This window comes from Ochotona princeps, chromosome 27 (assembly GCF_030435755.1).
Source record: "Ochotona princeps isolate mOchPri1 chromosome 27, mOchPri1.hap1, whole genome shotgun sequence".
Lineage (NCBI taxonomy): Eukaryota > Metazoa > Chordata > Mammalia > Lagomorpha > Ochotonidae > Ochotona > Ochotona princeps.
Window position 1 is genome coordinate 4,023,921 of NC_080858.1, and position 23,740 is coordinate 4,047,660.

A 23,740-nucleotide genomic window follows, 5' to 3' on the forward strand; every position below is an offset into this window, starting at 1 on the left:
AAGCAGTGGAGGACAGACCAAAGCCTTGGGACGCTGTATGCATGTGGAAGACCTGGAGGCTCCTGGCTCCTGATCAGCTCAGCTCTGGCCCTTGCAGGCATTTGGGGAGTGAACCAGCAGACAGAATATCTTTTTCTCTCTTTCTCTGTAATTCTGTTTCTCAAATAAAAATTGCAAAATTAGAAATTGTAAGAGTCTCATTTTTAAAAACATGTAATTATTTTAGAGGTAGAGTAAAGCAATGCGTCAGAGACTTCAAGCAACTGATTCACTCCCCAGATGATTGCCACAACCAGGGTTGGCCAGACCAAAGGCAGGAGCCTGGAAATGCATCTGGATCTCCCACCTGGTACCTTCCCAGGCACATTAGCAGGGAGCAGCTAGGGCTCCAACAGACACTTACATGAGATGCTTGCATGCTGTGTCACAAACGTGCCCTCTTACCCCCAATAATATTTAAGAGTATGAAGAAGGCTTCAGATTAAAAATTGAGCACCGGGTCCAGAGCAGTAGCCTAGTGGCTAAAATCCTCATCTTACACGCGCCGGGATCCCATATGGGTGCTGGTTGTAATCCTCACAGCCCTGCTTCCCACCCAGCTCCCTGCTTGTGGCCTGGGAAAGCAGTGGAGAACGGCCCAAAGCCTTGGGACCCTGTACCTGCATGGGAGACCCGAAGAAGCACTTAGCTGCTAAATTTGAATTGGCTTTGCTCCATCTGTTGTGGCCGCTTGGAGAATGAATCCATCGATGGAAGATCTTCCTCTCTGACTCTCCTTCTCTCTGTATATCTGACTTTCCAAGAAAAAAAAATTCTTTAAAAAATAAAATGAATTTATTATTTTAAAATTGTAAATATGGCTGTACATAATTGTGTCACAGGCTAATCCACTGCCTGCCAGCATTGATATCTCATATCGGCTCTGGTTTGAATCCCTGCTACTTCACTTCCATTCCAGCTCCCTGCTTTTGCTCTGGGAAAGCAGCTGAGGTTAACTGAAGCCCTTGGGCACCTATACTCATGTGAGAGACCTGAAAATCTCCTGGCTCCCAGCTCTGGACTGGCCCAGCTCTGGCTGCTTGCAGCCATTTGGGGAGTGAGCCAGTGGTTGGAAAATCTTTATCTGTCCTGTAATTCTGACTTTCCAAGTAAATATATAAACCTTTAGGAAAAAAACGGATACTGGGCACCCTTCTTAATTATGTAAACAATACTGAGAAGAAAAAAAAAATACTACCGCAGAGGCCAGCAGTGTGTCATAATACACTAAGCCTCGTTTTGCAGCACTCTGGCCCATGCCCTTCTAGTCCTGGCTGCTGTCCTTCTCATCCTGCTCCTTGCTAAGACGCCTGGGAAATCAATGGAGGATGGCCCAAGTCCTTGGGACCCTGCACTCGAGTGGGGGACCAGGAAGAACCTCCTGGTTCCTGGCTTTGAATCGGTCACTGTGGCTATTTGGGAAGCGAACAAGTGAATAGAAACTTCTATCCCCCTCCCCAATCTTATATTCCAATCTGCCTTTGCAATAAAAATAAATACATCTGTTTTTTTAAAGACAAGAGCTACCACGATGTCTGTGGATTGCATGGAGTAGCAGAGAGGTAGCTGAAAAATTACGCAGGAAATAAATCGGTGTGTTGAGTCTGGAGATGAAAAATGTGGTTGAAATCTGGGTTTCAGGCCAAGGAACTGGGTACAGAGCAGACCTGAGAGGTAACAAGAAGTGAGCGCTATCCTAGTGCAGATGAGACAGAAATTAAATCTGGAAAATGAGAGCGGGAGCAACGAGAGACAGATCTAAGACCTGTAGATGAGGTAGCTTCCTGACGCCGCAAGTGTGCGGAAGGGGCAGGAAGCATTAGGATGATTTATTTATTATTGCTCAGGCAACTGTGTCAGTGAAGTCATTCGTAGAAATCGTAAAAAGTAAATAGCACCAAGTGCTGGCTTTAGTACTCGTACTTTCAGTTCCCAACTGGAGTGGTCCTGGAGGTGGCTAGACAAGCTACTGCAGTAGAACTCGCGTTCCGTGTGAAGAGGCAGACACTCCCGGGGAGCTCCAACGAACCTGAGACGAGGTGGGGCGGAGCCGCTCGCGCGTCCATCAAGACACCAAAGGGAAGTGGTGCTGGTAGCGACGCGAAGGAGCCCTCCTCTCCGGAAGCACAACCTCTGCCCTCTGGGGCCCTCCACGGTCCTCCCTGCTGGAGAAGCGCCTGCATCTCTCGCCTCGCGCTCCAGGGCCCAGGGCAGCGAGGAGCCCCAGGCCCCTTCCGGCCGTGCAGATCTTACCCGGGCGCGGAGAGGAAGCACAGCCGAGCGCCGTGGGGTCAGGGAGGAGGAAGAAAAGGGTCCCCGACGGCGGAGGAATCCTGCGTGGTGCTGCCGCGGAGGGATTGGCCGCACGGTAACTTCCGGCGAGGTGCTGCCGCCCCCCCCCCCCCCCCAGCCAGGAAACAATAACAAACGGAGGAGGAGGAAGCGACGCTGGGCTCTGCCGTGTGGAACGCTTCTCCTTCGAGAAGATGCGCTGCGGGCCCCGTGAGGAGACGTGAAAGGGCTCGTGGACTCCAGCCAGCCCTCGTCCCACCTGCTGTCCACCTGCACCCCGCCGGGGGAGGGCCTCGCGGTGGCTGCCATGGCGGGCGTGGGGCCGGGGGGCTACGCGGCGGAGTTTGTGCCGCCCCCAGAGTGCCCGGTGTTTGAGCCTAGCTGGGAGGAGTTCACGGACCCACTCAGCTTCATCGGCCGAATCCGGCCTCTGGCCGAGAAAACGGGCATCTGCAAGATACGGCCGCCCAAGGTACGGGGGTCCGGGGGTCCGGGAAGGGCAGGCGGCGGCTCGGCCCTCGGTGTGGGGTCTGGGGAGGGTGGGCAGAGGCCCCTCGGGGTCACGCTGTCCTGCAGGGCCTGCTCGCCTTCCGTCCTCGGGGATGGAGGCCAACTCTCCCGGCGCCTGGGCCCCCGGGTTCTGAGGCGTGAGGCTTTTTCCGCCTACGATTTGGGAACTGTATTATATATGTGTGTGTGTGTGTGTTCACTGTTCCGTATTGGCCATCTTCTCCTTTTTAATTTATTTATTCTTTTTAAACTCGTAATGCTGGTACGTGTTGGTGGGGTACGGGGTGGTGTTTGTATGCAGTGTGAGCTGGTGGACACACTGGCCTCTCCCCCCAGGCCAGGCTTCGACAGAAAGCCGAGCTGCAGCTTTTCCCCTCAGGATGGTGTCTGTACTGACCGCTGCCACCCTGAAGAATTCTTCCCTGGGGACGAGAAAAGCAACCCCAGTTTTTTTCTTTTTATCTATCTATCAATCATAATTTAGCAAGTATTAGTCAATAATCAAGGTGAAAAAACCTTTGTATAAGAAACAGAGTGATGGAAAGTTTTGGAGTTGGAATGATTGCAGAGTAACTGGGGCTTTTCAAAGGTAATTGTAATCTTTTTAACACACACACACACACACACACACACGCGACCCTAAATCCTTAAGGTAAGGGAATTAGATTCTTTTACTCCTTGTCGGGGAGTAGGGTCGGGGTGGTGGTTAATGCTCAACAAGGTTGAGTGACTTGCTCAAGGTCATAAGTGTTTTTCTTGCCCCCGTACCTGTGCTTTCCAATGATGCTGCTGTGCCAGGGAAGGCTCATTCAGGTTCGGCCCCCCTAGGCCTCTGTAAAGGAGTGGAATCAGCTTCTGGCTGTGGGAATTTGGGAATCTCTTTTCTAGCCAGGAGCCTGCATTAGCAGATTCCAGGACAGGCGGAGAGAGAGGACAAGGAGGAGCTAGTTCAGCACCTCTGTAGGATTTCCTTTCCTGTTTGCTGAGTTTGAGTTGCAAAGGCTGAGCAAGTCAGTGAGGACCTGGTTACCGTGCTCTTAGGAGCCATCCCTTGACTCTTCCTGTCCAAATCAGCTCCTGTGGGCCAGGTGTGAAGCGTTGAGGTTTTTCCTAAACTGTAGATTCATCTGCTGTGTTGCATTTATCCAGTTAGAGATTCACTTCAGTGCTCTTCAGTTATATGTTTTTATTGTTTTTGAAAAGACAAATGGCATGTTTTTTGTGATATTACTCAAAATAAGTGAACTTTAATCTGGCTGTTTCTTCAGTATCCAAGGTGGGATGCAGTTTCTGACTGCTACGTCTGCCGTTAAATGTAGGCCACATCACACTGTTCTGTAGAACTCTGTTTGAAATATACTTCATTTTTATGCTACAATCTGGAAATTGTTTTGTGGGTTTTTTTTTTTTTTAAGATTTGGATGCCTAGAAGCTGGATTTTGAACAACATTGGTTAATATAGACCATGAGGTACCCTATACAACACACAAATGAACATGTTACTTATAGTTCCCTAAATTTTTTTATCTTTAATTTTAGCCTTTTATCTATTCCTACTCCTCACCCGTTTTCTCTTTTACATTTGATATACTTAGCATGTGACTGGAGATTGTTCTGTGGTACATGGACTCGTGGCATCCCACTTGAGGAACTTGGAAAAGCATAATTGCGGGGTGCGGATAGTGGGACTGGAGAGGTTTATGCAGAATTATTTCTTTAATATTTTTAAGTAAAAGAATTCTGAAATACTACTCTCTGTCTTGCCAAAATAAACATTTCTAAGTTAGTTTGTTGGCACCATGACTTGTGGGAACTCATTCTAAGGGAATGGCAACACCACTGTGTTTTAAAATAATTGTTTTTATTTAGGATTGGCAGCCTCCATTTGCATGTGAAGTTAAAAGCTTTCGCTTCACTCCAAGGGTCCAGCGCCTGAATGAACTTGAGGTGAGTGTTACGTCATCATTCTTGCCTATAGATTTATTCTGGGTGTTAGGCCTGTAGGCTGACAACCTGGAGCAGCTCATATCACAGGTCCCAGAATTTGTGTTAATTGAGGTTGTAGGAATAGTTGCTCAGTGTTCAGAGGAAGTATGTGAGTTTTTGTAAATTAGTTAAAGTGGTTACTCTGGTTTTTCTACTTAGCATGTTATAACAATTATATAGCTCTGGTTTTTTTTTTTTTCATGATTAAATATTCAATACTAGATCAAGGAGAAGTCTTAAATTTCACTTTGTGTTTTTTTTTTTTTTAAAGATTTGTTTATTTTTGTTTGAAAGGCAGATTTACAGAAAAAAAGATCTTCCATCTGCTGGTTCACTCCCCAAATGGCCGCAACTGCTGGAGCTGAACCAAACCCAAGTCAGGAACCAGGAACTTCTTCCAGGTGTCCCACACAGGTGCAGGGTCCCAGGGTTGCTTCCCAGGCCACAAGCAGGGACCTGGATGGGAAATGGAGCAATCAAGACATAAACTGGTGCCCAATGCTGGATTCCAGTGCTATGAGGCAGGGAGCCAGTGAGCCATCCTGCCAGGACCAGCTGAAGTCTATTTAAGTGTTGGTGTTTTTTTTTCCCTCTATCTGCCAGTCTCAGAGGGTTCTTCAGTGTGGTATAAAAACTACTGAAGAGGGCCCAGCACCATAGCCTAGTGGCTAAATTCCTTGCCTTCCATGCGCCAGGATCCCATTTGGGTGCTGGTTCCAATCCTGCGAGCCCCACTTCCCATCAGCTCCCTGCCTGTGGCCTGGGAAAGCAGTGGAGAACTGCCCAAAGCCTAGGGACCCTGCACCCGCGTGGGAGACCCTGGAAGAGGATCTGGGCTCCTGGCTCCGGATGGATGCAGCACTGGCCATTGTTGCCACTTGGGTAGTGAATCGTCAGACGGAAGGTTTTCCTCTCTGCCTCTCCTCTCTGTATATATCTGACTTTGCAATAAAAATAAATGAATCTTTAAAAAAATTTTAGAAAGCTATTGAAGAATACAAAATGCATTTTTAAAAAAGATTTTGTTTTCATATGAAAGGCAGACTTTACAGAGCGCCAAGGGGAGATAGGGAAGCTCCTGCATTCCCAGGATCATTCACCAAATGGCTTGCAAGGAGGGGGTTGAGCCGGTCCGGAGGTGGGACCGTCAGGCTTCTTTGGTGTCTCCTGTGTGGGTCTAGGGCCCAAGGCATCTTCAGTTGCTCTCTCCAGCCGTAAGTAGAGAGCAGGATTGGAAGGGGAGCACCTGGCATTGCCACCGCACGGCTGAAGATGCGCGTGTTGCACTGTCATGCTAGCTCCAAAATGGAAATTTTTGATAGGTGAAATTTATTATTTGATAAGGGGTTTTCCTGCCACATCTTCCTGAAATATTTTTGAGACTTCAGTGGATATTTATTTCTTTCTCTGGTCTCTCTCTCTTTTTTTTTTTTTTTTTTTTAAGATTTTTAAGTTTTTGTTGAAAAGGCATGTTTATAGACAGAAGGAGAGACAGATAAAGATCTTCCACTTCCTGACTCACTCCCCAAATGGTCATAACAGCCAGAGCTGAGCCAATCTGAAGTCAGGAGCCTGGAGCTTCTTCTGGGTCTCCCATGTTGGTGCAGGGTGCCAAGGCTTTGGGCTGTCCTCTATTGATTTCTCAGGCTGCAAGCGGGGAGCTGAATGGGAAGTGGGGCTGCCGGGACACGAACCCCGTATGGGATCCTGCACGTGCAAGGTGAGGATTTAGCCACTGAGTCAAAATGCTGAGCCATTTCTTAGTGTCTTGTAATTAGGTAACTGATGAAAAATGTCTTAATACTGGTGACGTAGAGGGTTGATGGACCTAAAATATAGTCTCATGTGTTGATGATGAATTGCATAGTAATTGAATATAATCATGTACTTAATTTCCTTTTGAATCATAAAGTTTAACCAATTTGAAATTTTTTGGTTACTAATATGAATGCTTTTTACACATTAAGAGAAACTTTTTTTGCCTTAATGAATAAATGCTTATTAGAGGTGTTCTGTTATTTGCTTGTTTTATGAGCTGAGCAAAAATAAAAAAAAAATGATATGTCTGCATGCTTTCAGAGACAAAAAAAAATACTGTTATTATGTAAGATTTATTTATTTTCACCCATTACTCAGTTCTTCTAATTTCTGTGTTTTAATGATCTTAGGCAATGACTAGAGTGAGACTGGACTTCTTGGATCAACTGGCAAAATTTTGGGAGCTTCAAGGATCTACTTTGAAAATCCCTGTGGTAGAGAGAAAAATCCTGGATCTGTATGCTTTGAGCAAGGTGAAGCTGGGACTTGGTTTAGAAATTGGAACAGAGCCCTACACATTTATGAAAAGAGGCACTTAAGTTTGGTGGGCAGCAGAATTTTTTTTTTTTAAGATTTATTTATTTTATTGGAAAGGCAGATGTACAGAGAGGAGGAGAGACAGAGAGCAAGATCTTCCGTCCAGTGATTCACTCCCCAAGTGAGCGCAACGGCCGGTGCTGTGCCGATCCGAAGCTGGGAGCTGGGAACCTGGAGGAACCTCTTCCAGGTCTCCCACCTGGAACCTCTTCCAGGTCTCCCACGCGGGTGCAGGGTCCCAAAGCTTTGGGCCATCCTCGGCTGCTTTCCCAGGCCACAAGCAGGAAGCTGGATGGGAAGTGGAGCTGCCAGGACCAGAACCGGTGCCCATATGGGATCCTGGCGCGCTCAAGATGAGGACTTTAGCCGCTAGGCCACGCCGCCGGGCCCAGCCCAGGTTTTTGAGCCCTTGTCACCTATATGAAACTCCTTGCTTCAATCTGGTCCTCCCTGGCCATTGTGGCCATCAGGATTGAGCCAGTGGATGGGAGAGCTCTTCTCATTTCTCTTTCAAATAATAATGTAAAATTTAAAAATTAAATTACGAATCATTTTAGGTCAATAAAATAATGTGAAAGGTTATTTGTTTCTTTGTTTTCATGGTTGCTGCTGAGAGTGTTGCCGTGTTTATTCTTAACCCATTGTGATTTATTTGTAATTTATTTGAGCAGCAGAGAATCAGAAACAGGGAGACCTCCCTTCCGCTGATCACTGTGCACATGTCTGCAGTTGGTAGCCCAGGGCCCAGCCACATCCAGGAGTCAGGAACTCAGTCTGGGTTTCCATGTGAGTGGAACCCTGCAGCTGAGCCTCATCTGCTGCCTTTTATGTTACATATTACGAAGAATTTAGTTAGAGACAGAAATTAATCTGATCTTCAATCCAGGCAAGAAGTACAAACTGAGTAATTCTGTTAAATGCGGGCCCGGCACTGTAGTGTAATGGTTAAAGTCCTTGCCTTGCACACACTGGCATCCCTATGGGCGCCGGTTCCCACCCAGTTCCCTGCCTGTGGCCTGGGAAGCATTCTAGGATGGGCCAGAGATTTGGGACCCTGCACTGGTGTGGGAGACCAGGAAGAAGCTCCTGACTCCTGGCTTTGGATTGGCTCAGCACCAGTCGTTGGGGCCACTGGGGAGTGAACCATCAGATGGAAGATCTTCCTCTCGGTCTCCTCCTCTGTGTAAATCTGGCTTTCCAATAAAAATAACTAAATCTTTAAAAAAAACCTGTTAAATGCCTTATTGTAGGCACTATAACATGAATTAAATGTTGGAGTTTAGAACTACTGAGAGGGCATCCGGTGTGGTAACCTAGTGGCTAAAGTCTTCGCCTTGAACTCACCACGATCCCATATGGACGCCAATTCCAATCCTGGCAGCCCCACTTCCCATCTCTTTGCTTGTGGCCTGGGAAGCAGTCGAGGATGGCCCAAAGTTTTGGGACCCTGTACCCATGTGGGAGATCTGGAGGAGGCTCCTGGCTCCTGGCTTCTGGCTCAGTTTCAGCTTTTGCAGCCACTTGGGAAGTGAGTCAATGAATGGAAGATCATCTGCTTTCTCTTCCTCTCTGTAATTCTGACATTCAATAAAAATAAATAAATCTTTTAAAAAACTAAAACAAACAACCCTTGAGACTGCCTTGCGTGATGGCTCAGTGACTAAATGCTCACCTTGCAAGTGCCAGTTTCCCTTGGCGTTTAGTGTGTATCGTGGTTCCACTTTCCATCCAGCTCCCCGCTTGTGGTCTGAGAACCCGGCAGAGGATGGCTCAAAACGTTGGGACCGTATACCCATGTAGGAGACTCAGAAGAAAACCCTGGTTCACCTCAGCTGTGGCCATTATGGCCATTTGGGGAATAAACCAGTAGATGAAGATCTTTTTTTCCCTCTCTTCCTCTCTGTAAATTTGATCTGTCTTTCCAATATTTTTTCAAAATTAATTTATGTTTTTGGAAGGTCAGATATACAGAGGGAAGGAGAGACAGAGGGAAAAATCTTCTGTCTGATAATTCACTCCCCATGTGGCTAAAACGGCCAGAAGTGAGGCAGTCTGAAGCCAGGAGCTTCTTATAGGTCTCCCATGCAGGTGCAGGGTTCCAAGGGTTTGGTCCGTCCTCGGCTGCTTTCTCAGTCCACAAGCAGGGAGCTGGATGGGATGTGGAACAGCCAGGACATTGAACCATTGCTCATATGGAATACTCACAAATGGAGCACTTTAGCCACTAGGCTATTGTGCTAGGCTCAAAAATGAATAAATCTGTATTTTTTGTTTTCAAGATTTATTAATTTTTATTGCAAAGTCAGATACACACTGAGGAGAGATAGAGAGATCTTCTGTCTGTTGATTCATTCCCCAAGTGACCACAAAGGCTGGTGTTGTGCCTAACAGGAGCCAGGAGCCTCTTGTAGGTCTCCCACGTGGGTGTAGGGTCCCAAGGCTTTGGGCTGTCCTCGACTGCTTTCCAAGCAGCTGGATGGGAAGTGGGGCTTCCGGGATTCGAACTGGCGCCCTCGTGGGATCCTGGCACATTCAAGGCAAGGACTTTAGCCACGAGACCATCACTCCATGCCCAACAAATAAATCTTAACAACAACAACAGCTAAGAAACTTTAATAATCATTTTCTGCTTTTTTTGTTTTTGGTTTTTTTTTGCCTATAAATATTACAGATGTCACTGTTGTCGTTTATTTGTTGAAATCTAAAATCCCAGCCCTGAGTAACTTATGTATTTATCAGAGAATGCTTGAATCTGCTTAAATAATTTTTACCATTTTTTTTTTTCAGATTGTTGCCAGCAAAGGAGGTTTTGAAATGGTCACCAAAGAAAAGAAGTGGTCTAAAGTGGGTAGCCGCTTGGGATATCTGCCAGGAAAAGGAACTGGGTCTCTTTTGAAATCGCACTATGAAAGAATTCTCTACCCATATGAGCTGTTCCAGTCTGGTGTCAGTCTTATGGTGAGTTGCAGCATTGTTCATAGAAGTGGATAAATTGGGTCTGGCATGGTAGCATAGTGACCAACATCCCACCCTAGCATGTGCCAGGATCCCATATGGGCACCAGTTTGTATCCTGGCTACTCCATTTCCTTTCTAGCTTACTGTTTCTGACCTGGGAAAGCAGTTGAGGATGGCTCAAAGCCTTGGGAGACCAGGAAGGAACTCATGCTTTCTGGCAGCTGGTCTGCAGCTGTTTTGGCCAGTTGAGGAGTTAATGGATGAAAGATATTTCTCTGTATAAATTTGCGTTTCCAATAAAAATAAATCTCTTTTGTGGAGAATGTTTTAAAATTATTCTTTATTGGAAAGCCAGATTTACAGAGAGGAGGAGACCTAGAGGAAGATCTTCCGTCTGATGGTTCACTCCCCAGTGGCTGCAACGACTGGAGCTGAGCCAATCCGAAGCCAGGAGCCAGGAGCTTCTTCCTGGTCTCCCACACCGGTGCAGGGTCCCAAGGCTTTGGCCCATCCTTGACTGCTTTGCCAGGCTACAAGAAGGAAGCTGGATAGGAAGCTGGAGCAGCTAGGGCCTGAATGGTGCTCATATTGGATCCTGGAGCATGCCAATTGAGGATTTAGCTGCATCCCAATGCTGGTATATAGATATCCTTTGTGTGTGTGTGTTTTTTTTTTCAAGACTTATTTATATTTTATATGAAAGGCAGAGGAAGAGAGGCACAGAGAAACATCTTTGGTCTGCTGGTTCAGTGGCTGCAATGGCTGCAACGGAACTGACCCAAATCCTGCAGCCAGGAGCCTCTTCTGGGTCTCTCACATGGGTGCAGGATCCTAAGGCTTCGGGCCATCCTCTTTCCCAGGCCAGAAACAGGGAGCTGGATGGGAAGCGAAGTGGTTGGACACAAACTGGTTCCCATATGGGCTCCTGACACATGCAAAGCGAGGATTTAGCCACTGAACCATTGTACCGGGTCTCCCCAAATATTCTCCTATTTTACAATAATGACCCCAAAATACAAGACCTGTGAGAGTTTGCTATTTGAATATGCTAAAAAGAAGCCATATGTGTTTTCTTTCACAGGAAAAATGAAAGTAAGATTTTCTAGAGCCAAGACCATATTCACTTGACCCTTATCATAATGTTATTGTGATTCTTCTATTTCATTATTTTTAATCTCATACTGTATCTGATGTATAAACCAAACTTTTGTAAAAAAACGAAAACAAAAAAACTGTGCCTTTATTCTGTTTCAAATATCCTTTTGTGGTCTTGGAATGCCTACTCTGTGGTTCTACTGTATGTGTCTGTGCAAATGTCAGTAGCACACTACTTTGAGTACTGTGGCTTTAACTTTGGTATTGAGTAGTGAAAGTCCTTTGTTTTTTTTCCAAGTTTCCCAGCCATTTGTGTTTCCACATGAATTTTAGAATAATGTTTGAATTTCTGCCAAATAAAAAATTCTGAAATTTTGATAGGGATTGCCTTTTCTCTGTAGGTGAATTTGTAGTGGAATTGTCATCTGGTTTCATGAAGTTTTAGGAGCTTTATTGGGAATGTGTTGTTCTCCACTGTGTGCCAAACCTGATTTTTCTCAGTCAACTCTTTGCTCTGGTCTTTAGGGTGTGCAGATGCCTAATTTAGATCTTAAGGAAAAAGTGGAACCTGACGTTCTTCTCACTGATACCCAAACTTCCCCAGATGCTGGCACCAGGATGAATCATTGGCCGAAGAGAACAAGACGCCTAAAATCTCAGGTATTAATGCCCATAAGCCATTTTTCCTGAGAGTTTTGGTTTCGTTTACTGAAGAGCCATAGTCTGGTTATGGGAGGCCATGCATGTAGTGCTTGAAAATTTAAGAGATACTATCTTTTTCTTTGAGATGAGTTGGAGAAGAAATTGTGTAAAATCCTAATCTGATTTACAAGGCTCTATTTTTTTTTTCCTTTAAGATATATTTTATTTTTATTGGAAAGGCAGATTTACAGAGAGGAGAGTCAAAGAGAAAGATCTTCTGTCTTGGCGGTTTACTTCCGAAATGGTCACAATGGCCAGAGCTGAGCCAGTCAGGAGCCAGGAGCTGCTGCTGTGTCTCCCACACGGGTGCAGGGTCCCAAGACTTTGAGCCTTCCCCCACTGCTTTCCCAGGCCACAAGCAGGGATCTGGGTGGAAGTGGAGCAGCCGGGATCCCATTGCAGTAGTCACTAGGATATTGCGCCGGGCCCAGGGATGGTTTTTTTGTTTTGACCGGATTACAACTTAGGGTAACTGGATATATTGTGAACTTCATTAACATACTGATGAATTCTAGTACATTTTGTTTTCATGGATAGCAGAAATGAGAAAATTAGGAAAAAATAGTTTTAATTTTGTTACCATTCATTTAAGAACTAGTATTTTCAGTGCAGTTTCTAAAGTTTTATGTCATTTAAAATAATTTCAATACTCGGAGCATCAGAAGAAAAATACCCTAGGACAGGGTGTTTTAACATATAAAGTGCTGGTTAGGGGGCCTGGCGCAGTAGCCTAGCAGTTGAAGTCCTTGCCTTGTATGTGTCAGGATCTCATATAGGCCACCGTTCCAATCTCTGCAGCCCTGGTTCCCATCCAGCTCCCTGCCTGTGGCCTAGGAAAGCAGTCGAGGACAGCCCAAAGTCTTGGGACTCTGCATCCATGTGGGAGACCTAGAGGAGGCTCCAGGTTCCTGGTTCCTGGCTTCAGATTGGCTCAGCTCTGGCCATTGCAGCCACTTGGGGAGTGAACCATTGGACGGAAGATCTTTCTCTCTCTTGTCCTCTCTGGATATTTGACTTTGACTTTGCAATAAAAATAATAAATCTTTTTAAAGAAAAAAAAAGTGCAAGTAAGTACCATTATAAAAAATGCAGGTTCTGGCTGCTACGTACCATATTATCATGGTGGATAAGTGTTATTTGTTTTTTTTTTTTTTTTTTTTTTTTTTGTTATTTGTTAATGTATTTGAAAGACTTGTAGAGCTGTGGAACAACAGAGGGAGAGAAATCTGTGTGGTGCTTTACTCTCTGGGTGGTTGAGATAATCAGGTCCGGATCGGGCTGGAGCCAGAAGCCAGGAACTTAATTGTGGTCTCCCACGTACGTGGCAGCGACACCCAGTGGTTGACTTACCTTCCTCTGCTTTCCCAAGTGCCTTAGCAGGAAACTGGATTGAAAGGGGAGCAGCTGATATTAATTCACTGTGCTATAATACTGGCCCCAGAGAACTCCGCTTTGATGCCCAGGCATTTCCTCCAGAATCCAGCTTTCTGCTGCTGTGGGTTCCAGAAAGCAGTGCTGCTGGTTTCTCTTGCCATCCGTGTGGGAGACCTAGACTGTCTACTTGAGTTCTAACTGTGGCCTCCTGGCTGCTGTTAGCATGTGGGGGTAAACCAGAGTACATGTGAGTGTTCTGTCTTCCTGTTTCTCTAATAAAAATTAGGAAAGAAAAAAATGCCCAGATTTCATTTTTGTTTTATCTTCTCGCTTTTCTGGGTCTTTTTCTTTAGAGGTCCTAAGAGTTATATATATTTTTTTTAATTTTATTTTTATTTGAAAGGCAGAGTTACAGAGAGGAGGAAAGATAGATCTTCTGTCTGCTGATTCACTCCCCAAATGGCTGCAGTGGGCAAAGCTGAGCTACCCCTTAAACCAGGAGCCAGGAGCTTCTTCCAAGTCTCCTCCCTGGGTATAGAGGCTTGAGTCATCCTCTGATATTTTCCCAGGCCATCAGCAAGGAGCTGGATTGGAAATGGAGCTGCCGGGATTTGAAACGGCACCCATATGAGTTGCCAGCACTGCAGGTAGAAGTTTACTATACTATGCCACAGCACCAGTTGTAAGGTGTATTAAGGATTTTTTAGTAAGGACTTATCTTTAGGCTGAGATAGTGAAATGTCTTTACAGTGCTGAAATTTGACTTAGTTTGATCGTAATCATTGACTTAATTTTTTTTTAATGTTGCTTACATGGTTGCTGTGTGCCCATGTAGGCATCTAATTAGGCTGGGGGAGGATCAAGGCATGGAGAAGGGGGCAGTCATTTGATCTTACCTTACAGACCCAAATGTGGGGAAGAATTCTGATGAAGAATGTTATTTGAGTAGCAGTTTTTTTTTTCTGTTTATTGGAAAGGCAGTTACAAAGACAGAAGGAGATACAGAGAGAAAGATCTGTCCGCTGGTTCACTCGCTTAGTGGCTGCAATGGCTGGAGCTGAGCTGTTCCAAAGCCAGAAGCAAGCAGCTTCTTCCGGGCCTCCCTTGCGGGTGCAGGGTCTCAAGGCTTTGGGCCGTCCTCCACTGCTTTCCTAGGTCACAATCAGGGAGCTGGATGGGAAGTGGAACAACCAGGGTTGGAACTGGTGCCCATGTGGGATCCTGGTGTGTGCAAGACGAGGACTTTAGCCACTGGGCTACCACGCTGGGTCCTACTTGGCTTTGATAGTTCTGAGATGTTGGCTTTGTTGCATCATGATTGAGAAAGTCTTTCCGAAGTCTGTTGGTTGACGGAGCCTGCCCATCAGGACATTGCTTTATGCCTCCTGGCTGCTCAGGGATCTCAGAGCATTAGCCGGGCCCTCTTTGTCTCCCACTTCCTTTGTTTGCTGGATTACCTCCCTTGTCTGTGAAGTATTTCTTTCCTTTTTTTTCTTTAGATTTTTATGTATTTATTTTTATTGGAAAGTCAGATATACAGAGAGGAGGAGAGACAGAGAGGAAGATCTTCCGTCTGATGGTTCACTCCCCAGGTGGCTGCAGTAGCTGGAGCTGAGCCGATCTGAAGCTAGAAGCCAGCAGCTTCTTCCGAGCCTCCCTTGAGGGTGCAGAATCTCAAGGTTTTCAACTGTCTTCCACTGCTTTTCTAGGCCACAAGCAGTGAGCTGGGTGGGTAGCGGAGCTGCCAGGATTAGAACTGGCACCCATATGAGATCCTCGCGTGTTCAAGGCAAGAAATGTAACTGCTACGCTATTGTGCTGGGCTCTCTTTGAATTATTTCTTTACGCTCATCTTTCTTTCTAAAAAATATTTGTTTTTTTGAAAGCCAAAGTTACTATGGAGAACCAGATAGAGAAAATCTTACATCTGCTGGTTCTCTACCCCAATGGCTGCGGCATTGCAGCTGAGCTGGTCTGAAGTCACTAGGAGCTAGGAGCTTCTCTTGGGTCTCCCGTATGTGAAGCAGGGTCCCAAGCACTTGGCACTTCCACTGCTGCTTTTGCAGATGTATTAGCAGGGAACTGGATCAGAAGTGGAGCAGCCCTGACTCCACATGGGATGCTGGTGCTACAGGTGGAGGCCTAACTTGTGATGCCACAGTGCTGGCCCCATGAAGACTAATTGCTTGCTCATTCTGTCTTTTCTTCCATATTTATTAGTTGACCTTTTTATCAAGAGTAGCTTCTCATGGCTTGCATAGTGGTAACATGGGGTTGAATCATCATCTGTAATGACAGCATCCTATATTGATACTGGTTCATGTCCAGACTGCTCCACTTCCTTATCCAGCCCCTGCTGACGGCCTAGGAAATGCAGCAGAAGGTGGCGCAAGTGTTGGGGCTCCTGCTACTCACATAGGAGACCAGGGTGATGCTTCTGGCTCCTGTCTTCAGCCTGAGCAGCTCTTGGTGGACATCTCTTCTCTCTGTTTCTCTTTCTGTGTAACTCTTTACTTTTACAATAAATAAATGCTTAAAAACTTTTTGGAGCTAATGCAATGGCTCAGCTGGCTAATCCTCTCCTTGCAAGTAAGTGCATGTGAGCGCTGCTTCATGCCCTGGCTACTCTACTTTCCCTTGAGCTCCAGGAAATTGGAAACAGTTTCTTCCATTATGACCGAACTAGTCATTGTAGTTGGTTTTTGTATTCTGTTAGCATGTTCTGTCACAAGGAGGCTTCTTGTCTTTTGCCTTGCGTTAGGTTTGGAAGAAGGAATGCTGATTGATTTCAGTGAGAAATGGTACTTAACTATTTGAAAGGCAGTTTTATATATAGAGAGGGAAAGATGATGTTCCTTTGCTGTTTCACTCTGGAAATGGCTGGAGTCTCCAGAGCTGAGCCGATCTCATTTTTCCTTGAAGAAATGAGGTAAGTGGATTCTTTTCAATCAATTTTTTCTTTCATTTTGGAGATTATTCTGAAGCCGTTCTTGGATAGAGATAACAATGTGGCCCAGTGCAATGACTCAGTGGCTAAATCCTTGCCTTGCAAGCGCTGGGACCCCTTATGGGGGCGGATTTGTGCCCTGGCTGCTTCACTTGTAATCCAGCTCCCTGCTTATGGCCTGGGAAAGCAGTAGAGGACAGCCCAAAGTCTTGGACGCTACACCCACATGGGAGACCCAGCAGAAGTTCCTGGCTCCTGGCTTCGAATCAGCTCGGCCATTGCGGCCACTTGGGAAGTAAACCTGTGGATAAAAGCTCTATCTTTCTTTTCTCTGTAAATCTGCGTTTCCAATAAAAATATATATATATATTTTTAAGACAAGATATAAGCATGAACCAAAATTATTACACTAATGTAAACTTTATTTCTTTTTTAGTCAGAAGCTGGAGACATGAATAGAAACACAGAACTGAAAAAACTTCAGATTTTTGGGGCTGGGCCCAAGGTTGTGGGCCTGGCAATGGGCGTAAAAGAGAAAGAAGGTAAAATCTGTTATTGATGATAAAGAGAAAGCAATTGGGCTGTAAAGAGATGATACTTCAGGGACTGTCTGTGCTGGAAATTTTTCAAGAATTATAAATTTTCAACAATGTTCCAAGGAAGATCAGCTTCTTAAAGACAAATTTAAAATTTGAGTAGCAATAATATGTTGAGGCTTATTGGATCTCGGAAGAGACTATTCCTTCTCTTTATGTTTTGTGAGTCAGGTGTTTTTTGCAGTTTCTGAAGGTTTCTGTAACAGAACGGTAAAGTGACTGGTTTTTTAACCTGGTGATGTGAAGCTTAAAACTTGTAAAGAGGAGTGAGGGGGGAGCATTGAACTCTCACTTAAATTGCCCTCCATGTATTTTTGCCACTTCAGTTAAATTTTGTTTTTTCTTCAGAAAACCTGTGATGTTTTGAATGTTTGAAATATTTTTGTGAGTAGAATTACTAATGCAAAGATTAGGTGCCTCAGTTTATGTGTGTTTATGATCTTGTGGAGCAGAATGTAAAGCTGTAGGTAGAAATGATACTATGCAGTATGTGGCGTGGATAACTCAGATTATCAACCAAACTAGGGTGTAAGATAATATTCCATTTTCTCAAAACAGTGTAGGTTTACTAAATATATTGTAATTTTTTCTGTTCTTTTAGAAATTATTCCATCATTATTACTTTTATTATTGCCATGTATATTGCCTGGTAGTGATTCTAAAACTTTAATTGTATCAGCTGGCAATGATCCTAAAAGTTCTCAGCTAATTTGAGAATGCTTGTAGGTACTGCACGCAGGTGGTATATAGAAAGTACTCTGCACAGGCAGTACAGCATGAACGGTTAGACTCTCTGGAACTACATGACCTGAATTAGAAGCCTTTTGACTGGCTGTGTGATTTTGAGCAGATTATCTCAGTTCTCTATATCTCAGCTGCTTTATCTCCATCAGGAAATGAAAGTATGTCTACCTTGTAGTGTTGTGAGATTTTAGTTAATTAATTTTAAATAGTGTCTGGTCCATAGTAAGATCTTGTCATTAGTTTTTATTATTATTTTACAACTTTCTATTTTAAGATGAGGTCACCCGAAGACGAAAAGTTACCAGCAGATCAGACGCATTTAACATGCAAATGAGGCAACGGAAAGGAACTCTCTCAGTTAATTTTGTAAGTGCTTTGGGATGTGGTGGGGGGGGAAGGATTATTTTCCATTTTAATTTTGCCCTATTTGTGTTGGTGTATTTTTATTCTGTTTTCTTAGTTCGTTTCATTAGGAGATAGACCGTAAGTTCAAAGTTGCAGCTTTAGTTCATGCAACGTTAACCTTATTTTGTCACGTGTGCAAATTTTTTCTCATAAGGTATTGCCTTTTGGGTAAATAAATGAGAGGTTGAGCATGAGTTTGTGTGTAGTAGTTCTTTTGTATCTGGGTTCTGGATCTGAGTTCAACCAACTACAGATGGAAGGCATTTAAAAATTGCGTCTGTACTGAGTGTGTGCAGACTTTTCTTCTTGTCCTTGTTCCCTGAACAGTACAGTCTAAGAACTGTTGGAGGTATATAGTTATGGGAACCACAACATTTTATGTAAGGGACTTTGGTCTCTATGCAGGTGATGTGCAGGGGTGGGTTCTGGAATCCACCACCAGTGCAACCCACGAATACTGTCAACTGTTCAGTACTGAAGGTTCTTGGTATTCACTGTCAGCAAGAGTACTTGTTTTTGGAAGAATGATGTGGTATTTTTGTTGTAATGTAATCTGATTTTCAAATACTCCGGATTTGTTCTTAGTGTACTCTGTGTTCTTGCCTGTTAGGGAGTTTTATACAAAACTGTTTAAGTATAGTTATTTTAAATGGATATTCAGGATTTTTGTGATGTTTACATTTTTGCATACATTGTCATGTTTGTTTCAGTTAAGGAGTCCCCGGTAAAAAGTTAATAGTTGGAGTTACTGAAAATACGCTTTCATTTTTATTTTTAACAGGTTGATCTTTATGTTTGCATGTTTTGTGGTCGGGGAAACAATGAAGATAAATTGCTCTTGTGTGATGGATGTGATGACAGCTATCATACATTTTGTCTTATTCCTCCACTTCCTGATGTGCCCAAAGGAGACTGGAGGTGTCCTAAATGTGTTGCTGAGGTACAAGCCTAACTTTTCTGGATCCTTTTTAGACTGAAAACAGTCATTCATGTATAAATGCAATCACATTCTCCAAAGCTTCTCCCACTCTTTTTTTGTTCATTAGTGTTTAAATTTCCTAGGGTCTGAAAATAGAGATTTCTTGAATAGAAACCTAACAGTCGTGGCAGCTTCACTTTGAAAGGTCCTTATTCTCACTGATAAGCATCCTTCCGGCGCTTGTATTGATGCCATAATTTAATTTGAACTGCTGAATCTAGCAACTGTGATTTCTGCTTTCTTACTGTGATAATGCAGTTGGTATCCAAGAATATTTTCTGTTACCATTTTGTAGAGAATTACTATTTGTTTTGCTGTTTAGAATTTATTTGCTTTGCTGTATCTAGAGAAATGATCAAAGCAGGTCATTCCTAAGAGCTCTAATGCTTTCTCTTAGTTTGGTTTCAGTGATTTGATCTTAGTTAATCTCCTGTTCCAGGAGTGTAACAAACCTCGTGAAGCCTTTGGATTTGAACAAGCTGTACGAGAGTATACACTTCAGAGCTTTGGAGAGATGGCCGATAACTTTAAGTCTGATTATTTCAATATGCCAGTACATGTGAGTAGCTATTTCACGTCACTTGTGAACAAAGACTTAACTGAATGTAAAACTTTTGGTTTTCTTGCTACTTTTATTATTTTGTAAAAAAAAAAAAAAAAAAATAGGGACAGTGTGAAGTTGGTGAGAGCGCACTAAATTTACAAGCCAGGGACTTGACGTTTGTTTCTGCTTCTTTCACTGTATGGAGTGATAGATTATTTACTGTCTTACTAAAAATCTAGGTTCATGTTAGAATTGTTTTGTTAGCTGTTGGTACTCACAGCAAAGCATTTGGCTGCTCCTGCTTTTGTTTAATTATTTTTAGGTATTAATTATTTTGAAAGTAATAGTGGCAGAGAGAGAGAAAATCCTTCATCCCTGGTTCACTTCTCTAATGGTTGCAGTGGCCAGAGTTGGGCAGGCCAAAATCAGGAATCTGGAATTCCATTTATTTCTTCTGTGTGGTGGCATGGGCCCAGACTTGGGCTGATTCCGAAGCACTTTAGCAGTAAGCTCAATTGAGAATAGCATCACTCGGACCTGAGCCACTGTTCTGAAATGGAGAACTGGTGTTGCAGGTGAGGTTGACCACAGTCTTTAGTTAGTTTTTTTTTTTTTAAGATTTATTTATTTTTTATTACAAAGTCAGACATATACAGAGGAGAGACAGAGAGGAAGATCTTCGTCCAATGATTCACTCGCCAAGAGACGGCAACGGCTGGTGCTGCGCTGATCCGGAGCCAGGAGCCAGGAACTTCTTCTGGGTCTCCCACACAGGTGCAGGATCCCAAGGCATTGGACTGTCCTTGACTTCTTTCCCAGGCCACAAGCAGGGCCTGGATGGGAAGCAGGGCAGCTGGGATTAGAACTGGCGCCCATATGGGATCCCGGTGTGTGAAAGGCGAGGGCTTTAGCTGCTAGGCCACGCCGCTGGGCCCTCCTTTAGTTACTTGTAATTAGGCATTTGTTTTTTTGTGTGTGTGGGTAATCTTGGGCTTGTTTTATTCTCTGTGAAAGAAGTTTCTAACACTGTTAAAATTAGCATTTCATTGTTCCTGCTTGAGGTAGACTGTTTAAGGTCACTGTGGTTTTCTGTAACATCAGCGTTGTCCTTAGCTTTTCCCCATTTTCAGTGAAAATCACCGAGACTTAAGGGAACTGAAGCTTTTAGTTTCATCCTGGGTTTGTGTCAGTTGACCTGTGTATTATGGTTTGTTCATGTAGATGGTTCCCACGGAACTCGTAGAAAAGGAATTCTGGCGGCTAGTGAGCAGCATTGAAGAAGATGTTATTGTGGAGTATGGAGCGGATATCTCCTCCAAAGACTTTGGAAGTGGATTTCCTGTGAAGGATGGTAGGAAGAAGATGCTACCAGAAGAAGAGGTATGTGTAGTGTATCTTTAGGTCTGTGCCCCAAGCTTAGTTATGTTACACAAAAGATTACTTTTTTCTAATTAAAAGGGACTTTTTTTTGAATTGTGTAAAGTTTGTAGGATTTGGGGCTAACATTGTGGCATAGTGGTTAAGCTTTTGACTGTGGCACCAGCATGCCATGTGTGTATGGTTTGTGTCCTGGCTTTTGCACTTCTGAGCCAGTTTGATAATGTGCCTGGAAAGACAGCATAGGAAGGCCCAAGTGCTGGGCTCCTCTGACCCTCATGGGAGATTCAGGCAGAGTTCTAGGATGCTGGCTTGGGCTTGGCCTAGTCTGGGCAGTTGTGGCCACTTGGGGAGAGAACCAGCAACAGAAGATCTCCCCGCCTCACTCTCCCTCTCTCTTTATAATTCTGGCTTTCAAATGTGTGGTTTTGTTTTTTGGTTTTTTTGTTTGTTTTGTTTTGTTTTGAAGAAAAGGTTTATATTTAAGAGATGGAAAGATGGAGAGAAGTCTTCCATCTGCTGATTTCATCAAATGGCCTCACTGACCAGGGCTAGGCCAGACAGGAGCCAGGAACAAATAGTGTTTCTCAGTTCTCCCACATGAGAGCAAGGATCTGAGGATTGGGCCATCTTTCTTTGCTTTTCCAGATACATTGGTGGGAACTGGATCAGAAGTGGAGCAGTGAGGCACAGCCAGTGCCTGTAAGGGATGTTGGTGCCTTAGGCGGAGGGTTAGTCTGCTACAGTACTATTCCAGCCCTTTAATTTTTATTTTATTTTTTAGATTGTTTAGATAATTGAGAGGCATGCGTGCCTGTGTGGGCTTCTGATTAGGGTGGGAGGGTAAGATATGGAGGGAGGTGGAAGGGGACACATGTTTCAGGTTTTTTTTTTTGTCCTGTCTCCACAGGAGAGGAAGCAGGAGAGGGCTACTTCATTTCTTGCTCTCGAACTACGTCAGCACCTGGGGATGGGGGGCGGTCATGTGATTGCTTTAGAGACTCCGTTGTGGTGAAGAGTGTTCCAAGGTGTTACTTGAGTGGTTTTGATAGTTCTGCAAAGTTGTTGGTTTCAATGCCCCTAGGTTGAGAAAATCTTCCCAAGATCTACTGGTTGACAAAGTCCATGCATAGTGCAAGCATAGACCCAGGCCAGGAGAATTGTCCAACTTGTCCTGCTTTGCATGCTCTTGAGGCATTTGATTTCCCCTGCTGGCCTAGATGAGCTGCTTCATGTCCCTGGTGTGCAACTGGATATGCTGTTTGCTGCGTAGACATCAGCAACTAAGGAGGCCAGACCTGATACTTGCACTCCAAGGTTGGACCACACATTCTGTGATTTTTGCTGTGACTGGCATCTGAATCCAACAGTCCAGTTGGGGAGTCTCCCAGAAACCTCATCTGGGGTGACCTCAGACTTGGCTCTTGAATGTGTCAGCCAGTGCAAGGTCAGGTTTGGTCCATCACCTGCACCAGCCAAAGCAGCTTGATGGCTCCACCTGAGCCCCATATCTCACACAGAACGATGGCTGCTACAGCCCAGCCCACCCAGCGCATCCCAGAGCTATTCCTCACGCATAGCATTGGCTGCTACAGCCTAGCTGGACAACCTCTGATAACCCCCTTGTCATTGCTGCTTAATCCATTTTTTGGAGGGTTAAAAAGAAATCACTCCCTCAGTTCTTGGGCATCCATGTTTACTTTCATTTCTGATAGAAGGCAGTTGTATTCTCATGTTCAGTTTGTTGTGACTTTGTGTTTCCTCTGGCAAACTCACTATGACACGAATGCAATGAGGAATGTAAGTGAAATGAAAAGACTATGTAGTATATTTTTCCTAGCAATAAAATAAAATAAATGAATAAATGATCACTATTTAAAAGTCAAGACACAGGACCTGCCATGCTAGCCTAGTGGCTAAAATTCTTCACCTTGCATGCACTGGAATCTCACATGGGCGCTAGTTTGTATTCCAGTGGCTCCGCTTCCCATCCAGCTCCCTGTTTGTATTCTGGGAGAGCAGTTGAGGACGGCCCAAAGCCTTGAGATCCTGCACCTGCATGGGAGACCCAGAAGAAGATACTGGCTCTTGGCTTTGTATTGGCTTGGCCCTGGCCGTTGTGGCTGCTTGGGGAATGAATCAGTGGATGGAAGATCTTCCTCTCTCTTTCTCCTCTCTGTAAATCTGACTTTCTAATAAAAATTAATTTTTTTTAAATTGACACAAATTTAAGGATAAGTCTTTAAATTTAAAGGCAGAAGTGAGGTTCTTTCAGGTGTCCCACATAGGTTGCAAGGTTCCAAGCATATCTTTGCCCTTTTTCCTATGTCATTAGCAGGGAACCAGCACCCAGAGTGGATGCCAGCATCTCAGGCAACAGCTGTGTTAAAAAAGCTACAATGCTTGCCCCCAGTGGTGATGTGTTGTATTATGTCAGCTTTCAGTGTTGTCACAAATTCAGGATTGTTTTATCATGTTGTGACTTTGCATTATTCAGTGCTCTTTTTTTTTTTTTTAAAGATTTATTTTTATTGCAAAGTCAGATATACAGAGAGGAGGAGAGACAGAGAGGAAGATCTTCCGTCCGATGATTCACTCCCCAAGTGAGCCGCAACGGGCTGGTGCGTGCCAGTCTGAAGCCAGGAACCAGGAACCTCTTCAGGTCTCCCACGCGGGTGCAGTGTCCCAATGCATTGGGCTGTCCTTGACTGCTTTCCCAGGCCACAAGCAGGGAGCTGGATGGGAAGTGGAGCTGCCGGGATTAGAACCGGCGCCCATGTGGGATCCCGGGGCGTTCAAGGCGAGGACTTTAGCCACTAGGCCACGCCGCCAGGCCCT

General features: G+C 44.5%; 1 protein-coding gene across 1 annotated transcript in view; it reads left to right on the forward strand.

The window, feature by feature from the left end:
• The first annotated feature begins 2,429 nt into the window (after positions 1-2,429).
• Positions 2,430-23,740, forward strand: part of KDM5A (lysine demethylase 5A) — a 71,812-nt gene continuing 50,501 nt past the window's right edge. Inside the window, exons 1-10 of the mRNA XM_058656003.1 lie at positions 2,430-2,803; positions 4,711-4,788; positions 6,996-7,118; positions 9,970-10,140; positions 11,760-11,894; positions 16,694-16,799; positions 17,872-17,963; positions 18,784-18,942; positions 19,421-19,540; positions 20,747-20,905. Of these exons, the coding sequence (XP_058511986.1) occupies positions 2,639-2,803; positions 4,711-4,788; positions 6,996-7,118; positions 9,970-10,140; positions 11,760-11,894; positions 16,694-16,799; positions 17,872-17,963; positions 18,784-18,942; positions 19,421-19,540; positions 20,747-20,905 (1,308 nt within the window). The 5' untranslated portion in view covers positions 2,430-2,638. The remainder of the gene's footprint in view (positions 2,804-4,710; positions 4,789-6,995; positions 7,119-9,969; positions 10,141-11,759; positions 11,895-16,693; positions 16,800-17,871; positions 17,964-18,783; positions 18,943-19,420; positions 19,541-20,746; positions 20,906-23,740) is intronic.